Source organism: Chelon labrosus (assembly GCF_963514085.1).
Source record: "Chelon labrosus genome assembly, chromosome: 3".
Classification (NCBI taxonomy): Eukaryota; Metazoa; Chordata; class Actinopteri; order Mugiliformes; family Mugilidae; genus Chelon; species Chelon labrosus.
Genome location: NC_140339.1, coordinates 20,166,447 through 20,186,308, shown reverse-complemented (window position 1 = coordinate 20,186,308; position 19,862 = coordinate 20,166,447). Strand labels below are relative to the sequence as shown.

General features: G+C 40.9%; 2 protein-coding genes across 2 annotated transcripts; both read right to left on the bottom strand.

Annotated features, from left to right (window-relative positions):
• Positions 1–1,838: 1,838 nt before the first annotated feature.
• On the bottom strand, positions 1,839–5,936 carry LOC311486139 (uncharacterized protein; the record flags this gene model as incomplete). The annotated part of the gene is made up of 4 exons (XM_084541901.1): positions 1,839–3,184; positions 4,169–4,644; positions 4,792–4,931; positions 5,931–5,936. 4 exons carry the CDS (start codon positions 5,934–5,936, stop codon positions 1,857–1,859), a joined length of 1,950 nt encoding a protein of 649 aa, XP_084398027.1. The 3' UTR covers positions 1,839–1,856.
• A 2,604-nt stretch (positions 5,937–8,540) lies between these two features.
• On the bottom strand, positions 8,541–15,692 carry ddias (DNA damage-induced apoptosis suppressor). Its single transcript, XM_084540890.1, has 5 exons — positions 15,350–15,692; positions 14,928–15,089; positions 14,293–14,401; positions 13,077–13,384; positions 8,541–12,756 (listed from the first exon to the last, which is right to left on the bottom strand). The coding sequence occupies exons 1-5, from the start codon at positions 15,469–15,471 to the stop codon at positions 11,085–11,087; spliced, it is 2,373 nt and encodes a 790-aa protein (XP_084397016.1). The 5' UTR covers positions 15,472–15,692; the 3' UTR covers positions 8,541–11,084.
• Positions 15,693–19,862: the final 4,170 nt, after the last annotated feature.

Sequence of the window (19,862 nt, the reverse complement as noted above, 5' to 3'; positions counted from 1 at the left end):
ATAGATGTTCCTATTTAAACTAATGCTTCCCACCAGTCCCTTAGAACTGAAGAAGCTACTCAGATGAGTGGCGTCTCCTCAACGTCTTCTCAAAAAAAAAAAAAAAAAAAGACTACAAGTCCAGTTGCCATTCTTCAACGCTTTTTAGTTATACCATGACCTGGATGACTGAAAACCTTCACAGAAATATAGCAGTTCATTAAGAAGCCTGTACTCGCTAATGACTTGCCAACATGTAGAGCTACATTACAAACAAATGGAGACACAGCCTGTGTTAATTTTGAGACATTTCAGGTGAATGTGATGCAAGTTTTTTTTTTTTTTATTCATACAACAGAGTGGGAACTTCAGAACATCAGCCACATGTGTTGAACTGTTCTTGGTACCTGAAGTGTTGAATACTGAACAATGCGACCCAGTTCCTCCTTCCCATCCCTTACAGAAGAAGTTTGGCATTGACGAGACAACATGCACAAAACCTCACAGCTGCCCTTGACAGCTCATGTTTCATAGCACAGCACACTATTAGCACAAACACTCAACACAACCAATGTACAGGAGACAGTATGAGACATATGGCAAATGAACTTCTCTGTAAACAAAGACGACAGAGTAATGTTTGATGAAAAGTAGTGACTACTGAATACAGATACACTAGAGTACTAAGTGGAATGGAGTCAACACGTACAGTAAATATGACAAAGAGTGACATGCAAATGCAATGAGAGCACATAGTGTGTATCTACACAATCGCTCTCTGCATTAGAAGTAAACACAAATGAAATGACCTTTTTCCTAGTTATGTTCGCCAAAATCTGCATTAAAGTGCTTAGATGCACTAGATTTTTTTCCGTCTTTCACTGTTATCATCTAACACTTCTGCTGCAGTCTACAATCACTAGTCAGAGAGAAGTCAGAGCAAAAGAAATATTTTGATTGCTTATGGCAGAAAAAAAAGAAGCTGTTAATCCAAAATGAACATATAATATCATCCGTTACCTTATAAATTGATGCTGCAAAGCACAAAATTAATGACACATCCAGCAGATGTGGGAAGACATTTTCTTTCATTAGGTGTCATGGTTTTGACTACATGTTAAGTTTTCGGCCTCCAACCAACTCCTACCAAATATCTGGCTCTTTCCCTCCCAAATACTCTTCTATGTTTAACAGCTGGTGACAATCTCTATCTGCTGGCTAGTGCAGGACCTCTAGTGTACAGTAGGTTCTTGGAGCACTGTAATTGAAAATAGCTTCTGAGACATTAAACCTGAGTGCACGCAGCTAAACAATGACTTGAAACTCACTACAAGCTTGGAGATACGGAGTCGTGTGACATTCTCTGTAGGTTCGTCACCACGAGACACTCCTTTCTCATTGTCACACCATTACAAAAATATCTGTTCTACCTGCTTAAAGCATTAACTTGGTCTATATACAGCAATGCTACTTTCTTCCCACGCTAGCTGCTCAGTGTGGATATCTACAGGTAAAACCAAACAACGTTACGGACCCGACACCAAAAATGGCTGAGATATGACAGAAAATCCTAATAGACTATAAAAGTGTCAGGTGTTGGTTCACTGTTGGTAACTGCATCCTTAAACAGTTGATTTCCACAATTGACATAGAAAAGATTGATTCTACCATGCATACTATTTTTTTGTATTCTTTGCCTCTTTCCTCTTCTTCACCCTACCTAAAATAAACAATTTCGATTACATTGCAGTGATATCTGGGATAACTCCCATCATATATTTGCAAAATATGGAAGAAAAAAGACGGTCCAAAACTAGCGGAAGCAAACCAATACATTTGGACAATGGGTTTCAGTTTTGCGGTCTCTCGTCATTGTCTCATACTGAAGAAGGAGGGGGCTTTCGGAAATTATTCCCAAAGGCACAGCGCTGGTGAACACGCATGTGCTCTGTGACACGGTATTGCCGTGAAAAGGTCATAGGGCAGTGGGGGCAAGGGAAGGGCCGTACGCCAAGGTGACTCCGCACATGTCTATTCAGAGAGCCCCGCTGGCTGAAGGAACGATCGCACAGAGAGCACTGGAAAGGGTGGTGAACAGGAGTTGACAGATGAGCTGATATATTTGTTGGCATGCTGGCTGAAAGGGTAGATGGTATGCAAACAGACAAGGTGGATGACATAGAGGCTTGTACAGAGTCTGGCACACTAGGGGATGAACAGACTGTCCAGGTACTGATCTGGTGTTCACCCTCTTTAGGGTTGGAAACTACCTCCCCAGCTTTTTTTATAACCTGACCTCCTGCCCTGCTTTGTCTTTTTCTTTCAGCACGTGTCTGTCCAAACAATGACACTGTCTCAGGCTCATCACCACTCTCTGCCTGAACTCTAGTTGTTTTCATGGCTTGCTTCCGGATCCCAGTTGCAGACATGTCCCTTTTGCAAGACACAAACAGCTCAGCAGGTTTGGTGCTTATGTTCAGCAGGACAACCTGGTCTGTAGTCTCTGTAGCAAAGTGCTGCTTCAAGGGACTTTGACCTGGACTTGCAAAGGTACCAACCTCTTCCTCATCACTGGATTCTGAGTGGCTAGGCTGAGAAAATTTCAAATCAGGGCCACCGTGTGGTAAGTCCTCCCGTGATAGGCAGTGATAATGAAGATGTCCATGGTATGACTGGCCCACAGCACTATACGTGGTGTCAGACATGACACTGTCCACCGGCGTTGTAGAAGTTAAGCGTGGCTCTGGGATTTCAATGCCTGAGATCTTTTCAGATTCCGGAGGCGTGCGGCATTCAAAGGGAGAAAGACAGCCAGTGCCATTATACAGACTTGATTCTGCTGTTGTGGAGAAAGGCAGACTTGAATCAACACGGTGTTTTTGGTTTTCCATAGCTGTATGTATGTCGTTTGAATCATAGTCATGCCGACTACGTTTTGTGCTCATCTCAGCTTGACACATATGTGAGTACCAGTTCGTTTTAAGTTTGTAGAGGTTATAATGGCTGTCCTGTGTGTCCTTTTCAGCTGGACAACCGTTACAGTAACTGTGTTCCTCATTCGCTTCTCCCTGGGTACATATATAGTCACAGTGAGAGTTACTTCCTGTGTTTGAATCCCTTAGAGGAAGTGGAACTACAGCATTCACATCTTGTGAGTGGTTCTCTGCCGCAGTTGACTTGGAGACGTTGTAGCACTCCAGACAATCTAGGCATTTATGATTTGAGGGACAATCCTCAAAACTGAGATGGCTTTTATGGTTTAAGCCTTTGCTCAGTTGCTGCTCGTTCTGTGCAAGTGAATCTCCCCTAAGATGGTTTGGGCTACTCTGAAAGGAATCACAATGAGCCTGCTGATCATTATGGTCTGTAATGTGGGAATATCCGTTGACCACATGTCCATTGTACTGTATTATACACTGATCTGTATTGCTTCTGTTGTGATCCTGTTGCAGCACATCATGTCTATCTGCACTGGATCTGTGATGTGAATCTTCTGTAGCACTTTGATTTAAACCTTGATCCATATCATGCTGGCTCTTTGTTACCAAGTGGTTTTCATTGCGTCTAAAATCTGGATTCTTTGCTCCATACTGATTCTTATGTTTAGTGGTAATAGCTTCAAAATTGTCGTCATTGTCTATGGCTGCTGACTGTGAGACAGAAACCTTGCTGGAGCTGACTAACGCCTGGGATGCTGGATGGTAAGGAGGCCCTGCAGACTCTTCTGTTAGTTGCAGGATAGCGGCTCTGCTACTGTGACAGATGACAGGCACAGCTTCACAACATAGTTTTGGTGATGAAGAAGAGGATGTAGAGGAGCTCCTCCTGTCCTCAACTGACCTCACTAGCACCTCCCCTGTGCCCTTATGCCAGATCTCTGGTTTTATAATGCCAGCTAAATGAAATGGATCCTTTTGTACCTCTTTGTCCTCTCCAAACATGTCATGCATTTCAGCAGTGGTGGGGATATTTTTAATCGAATCCTTTGGTGTCAGAAGGTTTACTTGTCTGTAGTCACGTGCCTTTACGTTACTTCCAATGCTTTCAAGTATACTACTGCAGGAACTTATATTAAAAGCACGTGCATTTGTTCTGCTACAGTGGGTTGCACAAGTTTTACTTCTATTTCTACTAGCACCTGTTTCTGCATCTTTACTACTGGAATCTATACTGGGTGAATGTGTCTGACCTTCATCACATGTCTCCGGACTGGCTGAATACTGATGAGTTGCTCTCTCTGGTGAACTTGTAGTACTTTGCATGCTGGGAGTGTCTCTTTCTTCAGGTCTTCTAAAGGCATCAGTACTGGGCGTTGGCGGCAGATCTCTGAAGGTGTGCACACTCGTCCCATAAACAGTATTTGTGGTTTTATACGACTGGTTTTCAGCTCCAGCTGACGCAGGCTCATTATCAACATCATTGACCTCATACTGTTGCCAAGCCCTCAGAACCTCCTCCAGTTTATCCATCTGCAGGTGGCAGGCCGCAGTGAGCAGACTGTAATACAGCTGCTGGTTATGAGAGTGTGGCAAAGCTCCCGTGTAAATGTACTCCAAAAGAAGTGCTAGGACAGAGTCAGTCAGACATGGAGCCTGCAGTTCCACCAGGGCACCAGTAGAGGACAAGAGAGACGCCAGTACTGGACTAGAAGCAGCCAGGATGCATCTTGGGGAGGAAAGAAAACTAGATTTGTTATAATGCATGAAATCTTGAACATAATGTGAGATGTCCACAGCGATTATAATGCATTAATGAGTATTTCGACAATATATACAGTACATGTTTGAGTAATAAAAAAGTTGTGTTACCCACCTGTGTGCAGGGTAGAGTTGACCTGGGCTTTGTCTCTGTCTGAGAACACAGTCACAGAACTGAGCTTGTTTTCTCTGAATGTTTAGATATGTCAACAGTGATGCTGCATGGCTGTTAACTTCCTGGGCAGAGGTTGACACCTGGAGAGTACAGGGCGGTCGTTATATAAGTTATATAAGTTATATAAGTTACATAAGTTACATATGTTTATACATAAGTTATATACATATATATATATATATATATATATGAGACAGGCTTTTCATGTTCCTACTTTATAGCTCTATTTCAAAATCTCCTTGAAGTGATGAAAACAGACCATAGACGTTTTTCTTTATAAAATGAATTTAAAGAGCTAGATACATTTAATGAGACTTCAGCTATCCAAATTTGCTAAAATGAGTTTTCATTTTCTGAGGTCAGAAGTTTTTTCTGTCTTTTTCTGAATATTATTCCACGGCAAGGAAACAGAAAGAGGAAATTTCATATCAAAACGGGCAAATTCTTCGAAAGCTACTAACTTATTTCACTCTAATTTGCTTCTGATAAACAGAATTAGATCTTTCCATGGAATGAGCACTGCAGATTGTGTCCCCATTCGCTTACAGTGAAAGCACATTTGGAAGGATTCTTTAAATGACCGCAGACTTTTAGAAAACATGTTTTAAAACCAATCATATTTACAAATTTACACTTTTACTGTGCCTAACATATTTTAAGTGCTTTCTTTGGTGGCTTCACAGTTTTGACTTAACATGCATCTTTGGCTTCCACTCATAGCTTCAACAGACTTGCACAGCAACATATCAAAACCCTATGTCCTCTTTTCTGCCAAATGAGCATAACTAGCCCATATTTTCTTTCAGTAATATCCAGCAGTATACAAGCACACAGTCATCTTGTTAAAGCTAAAGCTGTTTAAATCACACAGTTGTCATTTCCAAAGTGTATAAGTTTTGTGAAACTATATTGTACTTTAAGCAAACAAAGACAACAAATCCATAACTTCAATGAGCATGATTGTTAATAAATGTTTACTATCAGCAAATATGCACAACAAGAAAAAATAAAGATACACAGCCCCAAGCAGCAAACTGTTATTAGACTATTTGAACATATAGAAATAAATACTCTCTTACCTCCATGTTGTATTGAAAGTGGAGCAACAAATATCCACAATCTTGCTTGCAGTTAAATGGAGAAAAGAACCTCCATGGAGGATATATAGTCCCAGTTTACCATCTACGCACACTGTATCATTCGGAAGACAATCACACGCTTTTCATCTTGAGGTTGGCATGACGCGGAAGGACAGGTGCTTATAAGGAGTGCTGGCATCCAACGTCAGAATCTCCATCTCCTGTTATGGAGGGAGACTAAGACCAGCCCACTGAGAACCAGCAAGAGACCACAGAACTGAAGCAAGCAGAGACAGTACTTCTACTGCAAGTTAATTATACTTAATAACGGAATAATTACTTAAAGCAATTATGAAGCCTCCTTTTTTGTGGGGAGGTCAAAGGTCATGGTCAGTCGCAAAATAGTCTGTAGTCTGACGTGAGCTTGATTTTAAGGGTAAAATGTCTGGAACCGGAGCTGCAAGAGTCTTACAGTGCCTGTGTCAAACTGGATCTGTTCAAAACATTAACTGGTCTCCACTAGAATCTCCGGCTGCAATGTGAGAGTAACACACAAGCCATCTTGTGCTTGCACTGAAGAATAAACGCGTGATGCACGTCAACATTTCTATCTGCTTTAGCTCTACAGAGGGAAGCGTCTCCAGTGTCAGGACTATGAGCCGGTCCCACTCAGCTGACGTTTTGTTGACAACTCCATACTAAGTCATTTCTCCACCCTTCCACACCATGTGCTTGTCACGCCTTTTAATCTCTCCAGGACCCTGGCGACTGCGCAATGGAAATACTACTGCATCACGAAGTGAACCATTTAAAATTAGTCCCATGGCTCCAGCTAATAACTGCCCAACTGATTTGATGTCACATTTAAATATGTGTATTACACATATGCAGACACTGAGATGTTACTTTCCTGTAAAATGAATTTAATTATAAAAAGATCATTTTTAACACAAAACTGGCATTTTACTTTCTAGTGCCCATAACAGTAGATGTCCAGTGCTTTATTATATACTGTATATAATACTGAACAACTGTACTGTTGTTCAATGTATGGTTGTGTTCGCTTTTTGTTTGTATGTATATGTTGGTCATGTCTGCATTATATGCACTGTTTTGTGTTTTTCTGTGACAGACTGTGGAAACAAATTTCCTTATGGGACAATAAAGGCTATCTATCTATCTATCTATAATAAAGTTCTTTCAGTATTTGGGTTTGTTGGGAACAGTGATCCTCGGAACAATAAAGGGAGAATAGTAGAGCAAATCTGTGCAAAAAACTGTGCCCTCCGTAGCTTAATGGTTAAGGAGCACTAAGGGTTACGTTATGATTCCAGTCAGGTGACCTGTGTCTCCCCCCATAATTCCAGTCATGATTCCTCAGTGTGACTTTCAAATCAAATATATGCATGTATATATAGAGAGTGAGCATACCGTATGATAGTTAATTAATCCCTCTCTCACACACAGCGACACAAACGCACACAAATTACGACATGTACAGTATTACTGGCAAGTAGTGGCTTTGAGAGTTTACATTCACTGGGAGTGTGGTGCCATTGCTCACATACTGTACGGGTGGCTGGCAAAAGAAGGTGTGTCTCACTTGGTCACAGACACAGCTGCAGTTTGTGTAAACTCATCACAATCATGGACTCTGCTCATACTATTTATGAGAAAAAATGGTTTCAGGCGTAAGACACATATTCGTAGACTACTTAAAGGTATAGAAGAGATATTTGCAAATACAAATGGTCAAGAACACACAGCCTATGTTCTAATAACGTTAAACTGATTTGTAGCTAGGCCTAGCAGCACAACCAGCGTCTGAACAGAAGCAGAATTTTACATTTCCATGTGCACTGAGGCCAAATTGTGATGACTAGTGAACTCAATAATGACAAGTCTTGTGGGGTTTTTCTAGGATACAGTGGTCAGAACCTACCAAAAGGACTCCAAGGACACATTACTGGTAAACTGGCAACAGGGTCATGACAGCTACGCACGCAAGGGAGCTGGTGCATGTGGTCCGGTCCCACAGAAGAGCTTATGCAGAACAAACTGCTGAAACCCTTAATGCTGGCTATGACAGAAAGGAGTCAGAACACACTGTTCATTGCAGCTTTGCTCCAGATCGGCCAGAATACCAATGCACTGAGCATCAGAACCGGACCATGGTGCAACGCAAGTCGGTGACCTGGTCTGATGAATCAAGTTTTCATGTACACGTACCACCTACCTAGATATTGTTGCACACCATCAAGGAAATTCCCTTATGGCAGTGGCCTCTTTCAGCAGGATAAGTCACTCTGCCACTCAGCAAAAATGGTTCAGGAATGGTTTGAGGTACATGACAAAGAATTCAAGGTGTTGACTTGACTAGGCTTGCAAAGTCTCCAGATGTCAATCCGATCAAGCATCTGTGGGACCTGCTAGAAAAACACATCCAATCCCTGGAGGCCCCACTTCAGAACTAACAGGACTTAAACCAACTTCAGCTAAAGTCTTGGTGCTTGATGCCACAGGACACCTTCTGTCCAAAGTCTTGTGGAATCCATGCCTCAAGGGGTCAGTGCATTTTTTGGCTGCACTAGAGGGACCTCCTCAATATTAGGCAGGTGGTTTTAATGTTGTGGTCGCTATTTACTATTTTTATTTATGAAGCATTGAAGCCAAAATTCTCAGGCACACATACACCAAACACTAAAGTGACTGCACTGCACTAGTGGCCAGTATGACATAACAGCTAAACAGGCACCACAGGGACACATTCTCCGCATTGTTATGTCTGAGGCTGTTGGGTACTGCATTAGCCAATGTCATGTACCATCTTCCAGGACAAGGTACAGGGTATTCCGTTTTACACAAGTTTGTTTCCACACAACCTCTCTGCCAGCAGAAGCCCTGCAAGAACACACCGCCCACCACGGAGCTGCAATCCCATCTATCCTGCAAGTGGTTGATGTCAATTCCAGCTGGCATTGGTTGAGAGGCACATTTACACATTCACACCTACAAGCAATTACAGTTGCCAGCTAATCTAACCATCACAATTGTGAGGAACCCAGAGCTCCCTTGTGACTTCTAGTACCAATTAAAATGTCAGACACACCTACTCATTCAAGGGTTTTTCATTATCTTTTACTATTTTCCAGTTTGTGGAACTATACTGAATATACGAAAATCAACAATCCAGTGACATTTGGATTTGTGTTAGATTTTTCCAAGCAGGCACCTTTGCTTTAACAACAGCTTTTCACACTCTTAACATTCTCTCAACCAGGTCTCTGTCATCATTTCACTGTCACAGATAAACAAGACTATTGAAAACATTGCAGTTTGGTCTGATTATGGTCCAGAGACCAGGAAGATAGTCTATCCGAAAGCTGTCAATACATTTCACTCTGAACTACAGATGTGAACCTGTTGGTGGCACTACAGGAAAGATCAGAGTATCCTCAGTGTTATCAAGACTCATCTGGATTCTGAACGTCTGTACCAAAAAAACTGTGCCAAACCATCATGTATACTGTGCAAGATCAAACGTCAGGGGACCACTTCAATGAGAGGACTTCATCTTTTGGGTATCATAACTGTCTGCAGAAAATTTCATAGAACCTCATTTAATACCTGGAGATATGGCTCCACTGACTAACAGACCATCGTGTCATTCCTAGAGCCATGCTGGTACAGTAGTAAGACCGAGACAAAGCCCTAAGAGTAGTTACATAATACATTTAGATTTCCTTTATGACTCCACAGGCTACTGAGAGTGTGGAATGAGATGGGTGTCCTGATATAACACGAGACAAAATAGTTTTCATGTGTACCACAGGAGTACTTTGGGATCAGTAGTCAGAGCTTGAAGAAAATGTACAGTACACATGTACACGCTTCAAATAAAAAAAGACCAACCAAACAGGCACATGCACAGACAATACTTAACTGGATACATACCAGTCCGGTTTCTGCAACACAAACTGTACGAGGCTCCAGCTGTTTACTTCTTGTCCCAGTTCCATTTTTACACATGTAATATCATCTTCAGCTTGTTCTCTCTCTCTCTCTCTCTCTCTCTCTCTCTCTCTCCCTCTCTTTTAGTCACACATCCAGAACATTGTAGTTGCCGAGGCTGCTATTTTTAACCCTTTGGCATATTGTTATACACACTGATCCTGACATTAACACCCATGCAAAAACACATACACAGTAGCAACAGGACAGCAGGTCTGCTTAGGAACTCTCCTGCCAAAAGAAGTACCAGGGAGCAGAGTGGTTCAAATTAGACTGGAGAGCATTCAAGAGTGACAGAACATCTTGTTGGCCACGGTGCACTGAAAGTATAACCTCCCGTATTCAAGTCAAGCTTGGGACAATTGTTCCATATCATAGTCATTCCACTCTACCAGTTTTTCCTGTGTTTATTTTCTGTCAATAAAGATGCAAAATCAATAAGTGCAAAAAAATGTGTAGGAATTTTAATAACTTAATTATTGTCCTTACATGTTGCAGCAGCAGCAGTACCATAAGCATACACCCAACCTAATCATCCACATATTGTCCCGTGCAGAGTAGCAAAAAGCACTCATGACATAGCTACTGGGGCTTAAAGCCTTAAATATTTCCTTCCATTCAAACAAGCAAGATCTAAACACTAAAAGCAGATGTAACTGTTGAACATCTTCCAGATGAGATGTTCCAACATCAATTAGGATCGTAGCTGTAGACACTTAAAACAAGCTTTTGGGAAATGATAGCAGTATTTTTCTTTGTTGAAGATATCATCAGTGAGGTCTGATGCAGAAGTTGGAGACTATGATCTTTAGTGTATTCTGCTCCATTGAAGCAGTTTGTCTGCTAAACATTTGATGCACATTTTAGGAATGCTAAAAATGAAGTGAATGAGGAAGGTGAACTTGGTGAATTAGGTGAATTATTACATTTTCAGGTGCAGTGCAAATTGCAGAAGACACAGCGAAACAGCATCTCTATATTTAGTATTTCATTTATGCAATCTTACATGAGTAATGCAGCGGCAGTAGTGATAGTAGCAGCAGTACTCTTCATCCAACACAATCAGTTTGTCATTCCGATATAAACCAGATTAAACCTTGAATTCTCTGCAAAAGTAGTTAAGCCAATCTGCAACAGGACGACTCAGACTGAGTCAGAGAACAGATCTCTAGACCAATCGTATGTCTGGTTCTCTTCATCAAGGAGGAAATCTTTAGATCCATTAAGACTCCTTGTATCAACTGTCTCACTGTCACACTTTCCCAGTTGTCCCAGACTTCTTAACGATGATGAGGGAGTTCCATCCAAAAGTGTTCTTTTACAATAAACTCCGTCACACGGAGAACCCAAATTACCCTCGCTGTTACCAGTGCGCCTTCTTCGTCTCAGAGTTACACCCGCCAGCGGAGAGGGGGAAACGACGACTTCACTGTCCTCAAAGTCACACGCAGTTACATTACAAACATTTGAGTCACATTTGGTTTCGACTGTTCCTGTTGATCCCAGGTTTAGAACCATTCTTTGGATGCTGTGTTGTTGCTGAGCCCGGTTTTTATGATTGTCTGGTTTCCAGAACCTCCTTTTTGGGGTAAGTCTGCAGCTGCGTCTGTTGGGTTTCGTGTTCCACGCCAAGTTTTCTTTTGTAGACTCTCTGCCAACCTGAGACAACCGAGTGGTGCGAACAACGTTCAATTCACAGTTAACAGAAGTTGTTGTAGTTGGCTTTTTACTGTCTACTGTGACTCCAGAAACCTGACTGTCGGTCTGTGAACAGAATTCACTGGTCAAGTTTCTGGTGGTCAATACTTTTACAATGGGGGTGGACTGAGAGGGAGGGACAAAGTCAAAATCTTGTGTGCCATGTAGTACTAAACTGTCTCTCTTGTTACGCTCACTACTTTTTAGTTTCCGTGCGTCCGGTGTTGAGTAAGTGACAGTGGCGTTTTCAGTCCTCGGCTGCTTTTTATCTTGCAAGGAAAATAGTGGGCATGCTTCTTTGGTCATCCTGACAGTTTCTGCATGTGTGCTGAGCATCTCTGTGCTTGTAGAGTTCACGAGGGACCTACTGAATAGGTCTGCTGAACAGTTGTAGGTGTCCCCGTCCGGTTGCTCCTCATCTTCCTTGTCAAAAGACAGAGAACTAGCTTCGTCATCCTCCTGATTACACTCACGGGAACAAATTATCCTGGACAGACTCCTATTCAAACTTTCCACATGATTCCTGCATACCTGGTCGGATAAATCATGACTGTCGCCTCCAGTCGGTGCAGGTGTATTGGTGATATCCAGTAATAACTGTGAACGGCTGCCTGGTGTGGGCACTCTTCTCTGGCATGCAGAAGCTGATTCAACTGTTGTGTTTGTGATTTCCTGGTTATTTTTTGCAGTTTCTTTGTTTTCTTTGGATAAAAACTCTGTAAGACTCTCTGAGAATGGCAAATCTTCCCAAGCCAATGAGCTCGACAAAAATGTTCTGCTAGAAAATTCATTCGCAGCGAGGCTGTATCTTGTGTGTCCAAACTGAGAGGGACTAAAACAAGTGGTCAGGTTGGGGCTATTTCCAACAGATTTAGTAAAAGACGAGTCCGGGTATTTGGCAAATGATGGAGTGCTATAAAAACTGTGAAGTGGAGGTCTCTCTTCTGTGACTTTAGGTTTCTCCTGGCAGCCTCTCTGTCCAGGATGTGGTGTTGTGCTGCTGGCTCCACTTTCCTGGGTACTGCTGTCATCCTCCTGCTCCGCTGATGAAGTAATTACTCCTAATGATTGATCCCACACAGAAATGGGAGTACGGATGCAGTCTCTGTGCAGTGATCTAAGATGGAAACAACAAGAAACGTCATGAAATGTCACAAAAGTGAACAGTTCCTCCAAATAAACGACCTCAGGAGGATTACACTGAAAGTTACTGCTACTGTAGTGACACAGTCATAAATTCTGTACTCAGCGGCTAAAATATAAGAAGAAATTAAAAGCTTCAAAACAAATGTGTTCTTTTAACTTTGAGTTTAGATTTCCTGATCCAATTTGACAAACTCTTATTAATTTATTAAGTCCTCGTGGTTGCTACAATCTGCCCTGGACATAAAAAAAACTAAGACATATCAGAAGCAGATCATTTCTTTATTTCATTACCTGTTCGGTGACTGGGAGAGAAGATCAGAGGTAGCTAGCGTGACATTAAAGCTGCCGGTTTGAGAATGATCAGGATTGATCAGCAGGGTTGTTTCTGGAAGTTTGGGCTTTTTGCTGTGATCAACACATCCCAGTTCAACTTCCAAAGCTTTCTGAAGAAGAATGCGATAGTAACTGACCACCGTGCAGCCTTCCAGACCCGTGGTTTTGGGAAGAATCATCTGGCTGGCAACAAACTGGGCTGAGTCTTTACTGATGGAGCCATTAGGAACAGGATCTCCTAACCAAGGTCCACTTTCTGTTTTTGACTGAAAGACACAGATGATACCAGGGACTGTTTAGATCAAGCAACCTAATAAACAAAATCTAATTAGACGCATCTTGGACTTATCAATCCACGTATCATTCATTCTTTTTGTCTACAATTAAAAATATGAGGAAAAGATTTTGCAATTAGTTTATGAAGTCAACACACACAGATTTTTGTTCTTAATATTATGAATATGAACTAGTTTTATCTTTTCAGGACAGCTTCAACAGAAAGTATAACATTTCCAGGGGTACAGCGAGTTAGATCAGCAACATAAGGTCTGTTTTATATTTGTTCACACTTAGGAAGATCACGTTTGCTGACTTAAAATGTTAACAGATCTTTTTTTTGCTGTGTAATCCTAAAGTTCTGAACTGTTCCAATACGAGCCCAAACAGTCGATTATGGACTATTTCATATTTACCTAAAAATTATGTCATAACCAGGATCAGTAGTGGAAGTGTGCATTGGGATCTCCTTATTTACGACTGTTTAACTACGAATTAAATGGCTACAATATGAGGCATCAGCATAGTGAGTGTAGCTTACTTATGCGTGTATTGGAAGACAAATTGGAAAGCTTCACCAGTATGAGACTCTGCCCTTTTTCTAAAATTTCTTCAGCAGCAAGGTACATCAATCAGTCAGTGCATCCAATAATACAGAGTAAAAAAAGTTAATTTGGTCCATATCCCAAGATGGGTCCCTCCATATGAGCTGGGTTCTGCTCAAGGTTTCTTCCCGTTAAAAGGGAGTTTTTCCTTGCCACCGTCGCCTTCAGGCTTGCTCTGGGGGTTTCAGGCTGGGTTTTTGTAAAGCGTCTTGAGATGATTTGTATTGTTATTGACGCTATATAAATAAAATTGAATTGAATTGAAGATATCCAATATCAGATTGTATATTCACCTTCAAACCAAAGACGAAATGTCTGCCAATGAAACAGTCCCTGACCGCCTTCAACAACAATGTGAATCTTGTTGATGGAGCGACTGGTCCATCCACATTTTCCACTAACCTACAAAAGTATAGACACAACATAGACAAATATTGCTTTTCATTAAAGTGACAAACAGAGAGGACATTGATCACAAAGTGAGATTTTTTTATATGCTCCATTAAACACAGGTAAAGTAGAGCTTTGTAAATGGTTTCCCTCATCAAGTGTTTCATAAAATCAATCAAAACAATATCATTATAAATGCACATTTCTGAACTAAAACATTAACTTTAATATAAAAAGAGGAAATTTTGCTATACTTCGTTACATTATGTTATATTTAACACCATGTACTAAATGATGTGCACCAAGACCCCCTGCTTAACTATTTCATATGGGAGCCATTCATACCACACTGTTTCTACATGAGGTGATAAATTGCAACCATAAACAACATTTGGCCCAGCTTCATTTTAATCTAGTAGAAAAGGCTGAGGTTTGCATAAAACTGGGAGCACGCCACAAGATAAGACTGGTGGACTTTGTCTAGCCTGCAGTGTAAACATTTGCGTAAAGATGCCTGAAAGGTCATTTCTGTACTCGCCTCTGCAATCCACTTGCGCTGATGCCAAAGAATGGGTTCAGGCTGTTTCCAAATACCGTCACACCAAATATGCATCTGTCCCGGGCCACCTTCAGTGAGAGACGATATCTGTAATCCAACTGTTCCCTCAGACAACTATAACCACACTTGAAGCATCTGCATCTGCAGTGACAGAGGTTTAAGGTTAGGGGTTAGAACATGTAGGAAAACTTTCTTTTTTCAAAAAGGAATCATTTTATTTTGTGTGAAAGTCGTCCAGATACAGCCCTTCTATCTACAGTCTCAGCTTATAGACGTCCCATACGACCAATAATGATTCTCAGTTAACTCAGACAATTATACAGAGGTTTTAGTCTCACAGCACAGTTTCTACAGCGACTCCTATGGACTCAATGCTTTTAAAACGGGGTTGGTGCTTTTACCTCGTCGTGTCCTGTTGTTCAACATCAATTCGTGAGAAACAGCCCTTACAGCACGGATAAAAAATGCACGTATCTTGCAAAGACAACACAGCACAATCCACCAGAGCCCGTCTGCCAGACATTTATACGAGTAAAATCAATCCGAGGCACAGACAACCAACTGCAGCTAGCAGGCTAACGGAGGCTAACGGAAACTCGTCAAAATACATGAGAGCTATTTCAACTTAATTTTACCGCAATAAACTAAAATACCAAAAGCTACCACTATAAGAATATTTTTTTAAAAAGTTATATTCCCATTTGAGGCAGTCTAGAAACATTTGTTTCTTTCCTGTATGCTGTTCTTCTTCTTCTTCATGTTTTGATTGAAAACTCAGATGGTAGATCCCTCACTGCCACCTACTGGACAACAACCGAAACAGCATATTGGCATATAAATCATAAAATATAACTTTTACGTACTTGCAACTCATGCACACAGTGAATGAGTTGCACTTGGCTGTTACCCTCAGTCTCATTACAGTTGCAGTCGTTTTAATCAGTGGCCATTGTGATGTTCAAATAACACGTAGGACAGTTTTAAAAAACAAACCATAGGGCTGATGAAGCTTTTTGTCTGTTCTTGGTTTCCGAGTCCGCAGCAAAACAGTTCTGTCTGTTTGTCATTTTGTTGATTTATTTGTTCCTTTGGTTTTCGGTGCAAAGCTGATCAAAACTGTTGGATTACATGTGCAATAAATGATTTTAGTAGTGGCTAATGAGAAAACTGTTTAGTCAACACTGAACTTTGCTGTCTTGACCATATGAAGAGTTTTGTAAGACTAAATTCAGCGATGAGAAAGGGATTTTAGTGACTGTAATAAATAAAATACCTGCAACTGTCAGAGTCAACTATCAGCAATTGTGCCATATGCACTAACATGGTCAGATGAAGAGGAAAAATTAGCCCAAATGGCCAAAAATGTGGTTGGATATAATGGTTAAAATAACAACATCATGTGAAACATGGCTGCAAGCTGAGAAGCCAGTCGCAATAGACAAATATTTACTCTGTTGTGTAAAGCCAGTCACACAAAACATAACACGGTACTAAAGTAAGGAAGTTTGTTTCAGCTTGCTTAAAAGAAGGCAAATTGTTTTCCTATTCTTCTCAAGAATTCTTTTTTTATTTGAATATTTTTATTGTGAATGAAAAAAGGACTCCCGGGATGGTCCGATAAAGGCTGTTACAGAGATGTTGGTATAGCATAATAATAATAATAATAATAGCTTGGACTTACATAGCGCCTTTCATAGTACCCAAGGTCGCTTAACAATGGGGGGGGGGGGGGGGGGGGGGGGGGTTAGGGGTCAAAGGACTTTGTGAAAAGAAATGTTTTGAGGTGCTTTTTGAACATGGGCAGGGACGGGGCAGAGCGAACATGTGTCAAATCTGTCAGTTTTATGGATTTCCTATGTACAAATGTCACAGTCACACCCTAGAATCTAATTCACTTATCTATATCCATTTTCCATGTCATTTCTGTTGGTTGGAAGGACTGCCTGGTCTTATATGTCTTATATATACATAACAAAACTCAGACAATGTTGTTGTTTGGTCTTCCTACAACTGAATGCAGCCATTGTTACAAGCCCCTACATCCTGTTCTGGTTCATCATTGTTGTTCTTATATATTTATGTATTTTTGTTTGTTTTGTTTTGTTTCTTTTGATATTCGACTTTCTGTCTGCCCTTGGTTAGTTTTTCTTTTTTTCTCTTTAAATATAAATATATGCAGGTTATGTTTCTTTTAACATTACACAAGGATATTATGGTGACAGCTATGATCTGATATGCTGATGTTTTCTTTTCTTCTTCTTATTCCATAATTGTGAATCAAGAAATCGATACCAGTTGTGTAATGTATCATGTGAGAATAATAATAAAAAATAAAAAATTGAAAAAAAAAATAAAAAATCTGTCAGTTTTACATCCGGTCAGGAACTTTCCAGTTAAAATTAGTCTGTTCCAACTGCACGGTGGGTCAGCAGAAAGTGTATCTAGAATTTTAATCCACTTCATATTGGAAAGACGAAGAAGAAGAAAACAACATTTGGTGTTTTTGCATCAAATTTAAGATAACAACATGACGTGATATAGGGCTGCAAGCTGAGAAGCTGCAGTCCCTATCAATCCTTCATTTAAATGAATGTGCATTTAAATATTAATTTCCTTCTCCACCTTTAATCCATTGCCATACACGTCCATCTAAAATTATTCATCCTCCCATAGTTTCTATTTTATCCAGGCATTCCAGTTGTGTATTCACAGTTTTCCTCAGATATCTGACGCACTGAAATGGGAGTGGAGATCTCTTTCACCGAAATAGTGGTGTAACATTTCCAGCAACAGCTTCAGCGTCAGAGGGGCATAAGCAGCGAGTCTGCGCTCACGCCCCCGCAGTGCACAGTGGAATAAATCGTCTCGTCGTGGAGTGAAGCAGTTAATCTAGACTAGTGGTAAGGTTTCTTTTTTACTTGTGTCGTCAGATTTGCTGCATTAAAGAAAACACCTCATCTTGTTTTTACTTTTCAGGCGAGTTCTCGACAGGATGTCTCTTCTCCTGCTTTTTTTGGGGCATGTTGTGACTGCGGTGGCTCTCCCTGGTGCGTACTATTAACAGGTAGAAACAGACGCTAAATAATGTGTGTATGCCAGAGGTCGGTACTCATTTGTGTTTCGTGCAGGAGTCCACAATGAAACAGGCCTAAATCTTGACTGTACCAACGACTTGGAGAGTCTGATGTTTTGCCAGCTGGATACACAGAACTGTACTGACTACAACTTGACCATCCAGAGTAATCAGGGGTATGGGTAAGTTTTCAATAAAAGGAGCTGCATCCACATAAGAATAAGAGGTAGATGTAGTGAAAATATTCAGAACATGTTGTAAGGTTCATGTCTCTCGTACTCCACAGTGCTGTGAGCTGCATTTTACAGCAGTGTGACACTGGACGGTGTTGTTGCACCCTCACAATGACACTTGTCCCTGGGGAGACTCATACAGCAACAGTCCGGAGAGATGGAACAAGCTTGGGGACAAAAGAAATCAGCGTCTCAGACACCGGTATGTTGATTTCACTTTAATGAAAGTCCACAGATCTGCAGCAGCCAGAAACAGACTGATCAGAGGTCAGGAAGCACTCATTTTTAACTTGTCTTGTTTCTATACAGTAAAGCCCAAAACTCCAACTATTGTCTCAGTCAATGAATCCAAGGGGAATTTTGAAATTAAGTGGAGGTCAAACATGTACGGTACCGTCGGTGAGACCCTGACTACTGAGGTGACTTACTATAAAAAAGGAGACACAAAAAAGGTAGGAGCAATGTCACAGGCACTATATAACAGTTCACTCTGACATGATCATGTCTACATCTCCAGGACAAATGATCTTTGATTAGCAAACCCTCCTTTTCATCACTCTTTTTTTGCCATGCAGGTGTCTGAACTTACAAAAGCGGCTTTTGCTGATGGACTGAATTTCTACTCAATAAACGGTCAACAACTGGAGCCAAGCACAACGTATCTGGTCAGCGTGAGAACCCACGCAGATATTAGTGGAAAGTTCAGTAACAGCAGCAAAGAGTTGGAATTTACAACCTGTAAGTCTTTACAGTGTTTTTGTTGCTTTGTAATGCAGTAAATTTTACATTTCTGAACACGTTAAGAATCATCCAAGCGTATTCTATAAAATGTGGTAAGATGTATACACATCTAATGTGATAATAGAAAAAGTAAAAAACATTTTTATTGTTACATGTAACCAAAGCTTGTTTGTGAACCTAAATTCCTAAATTTATAAATTTGTGTCTGCATTTGAACAAGCAGTGTGATTTTCTGTACATGTTAATTCACAACTTACCTGCAATAATGGCAGTAGACAACAATAGACAACATTTTCCCTTATTATCGTTGCAAATAATCTCCTTGTTTTGTGTCTTGTGCCAACAGAAGAGCCGTATCAGCAGAAGACTCCAGTTTGTCCCCCCATTTCCAGTGGCCTTCTGTGATCTTGTGTCAAGAGTTGAGGTTCGGTGTGAGAGCTCTGATGGAATGGTCAGTGACGGCAAAAGTGAAGAGGCCCCCCTATATGACAAAAAACCCCTGCAACGACTCAAGAAAAATGTGTAATTCCTCTGTGTTAAACAGGTTTTCACACAATAATGCCTTATGACCAGCTGACACAGTCTTATATTTCTTTAACATGTCAGGCCTTTAGCACTTTAGCACTTTAGCACTAAGCTGCTCGAGTGATAAATGACTGATGTGATCTCTGGCTTGTGTGACATTATTTGCGACAAAGAAATTACTCAAGCATCAGCTTAACCATCAGCTTTCACACGGAGCTGCTGGTTTTCTGTTGCAATATTGCTTCCTGATGTTGAACTCCTCTCTAGAAGAACTTCATTTTCACAATAAGTCAAGACGTGTCATGATTTGCGAATGCGTTTGTGGATTAGTCTTCCTTGTAA

Excerpts from the sequence above, each read along its gene's own strand:
- ddias (XM_084540890.1), bottom strand. The coding sequence starts at position 15,471 with ATGTCTGGCAGACGGGCTCTGGTGGATTGTGCTGTGTTGTCTTTGCAA. Across the intron at positions 13,385-14,292 it reads ATTTCGTCTTTGGTTTGAAG|TCAAAAACAGAAAGTGGACC; the intron begins GTGAATATACAA and ends TGTGTCTTTCAG. Across the intron at positions 12,757-13,076 it reads CTCTCCCAGTCACCGAACAG|ATCACTGCACAGAGACTGCA; the intron begins GTAATGAAATAA and ends TTTCCATCTTAG.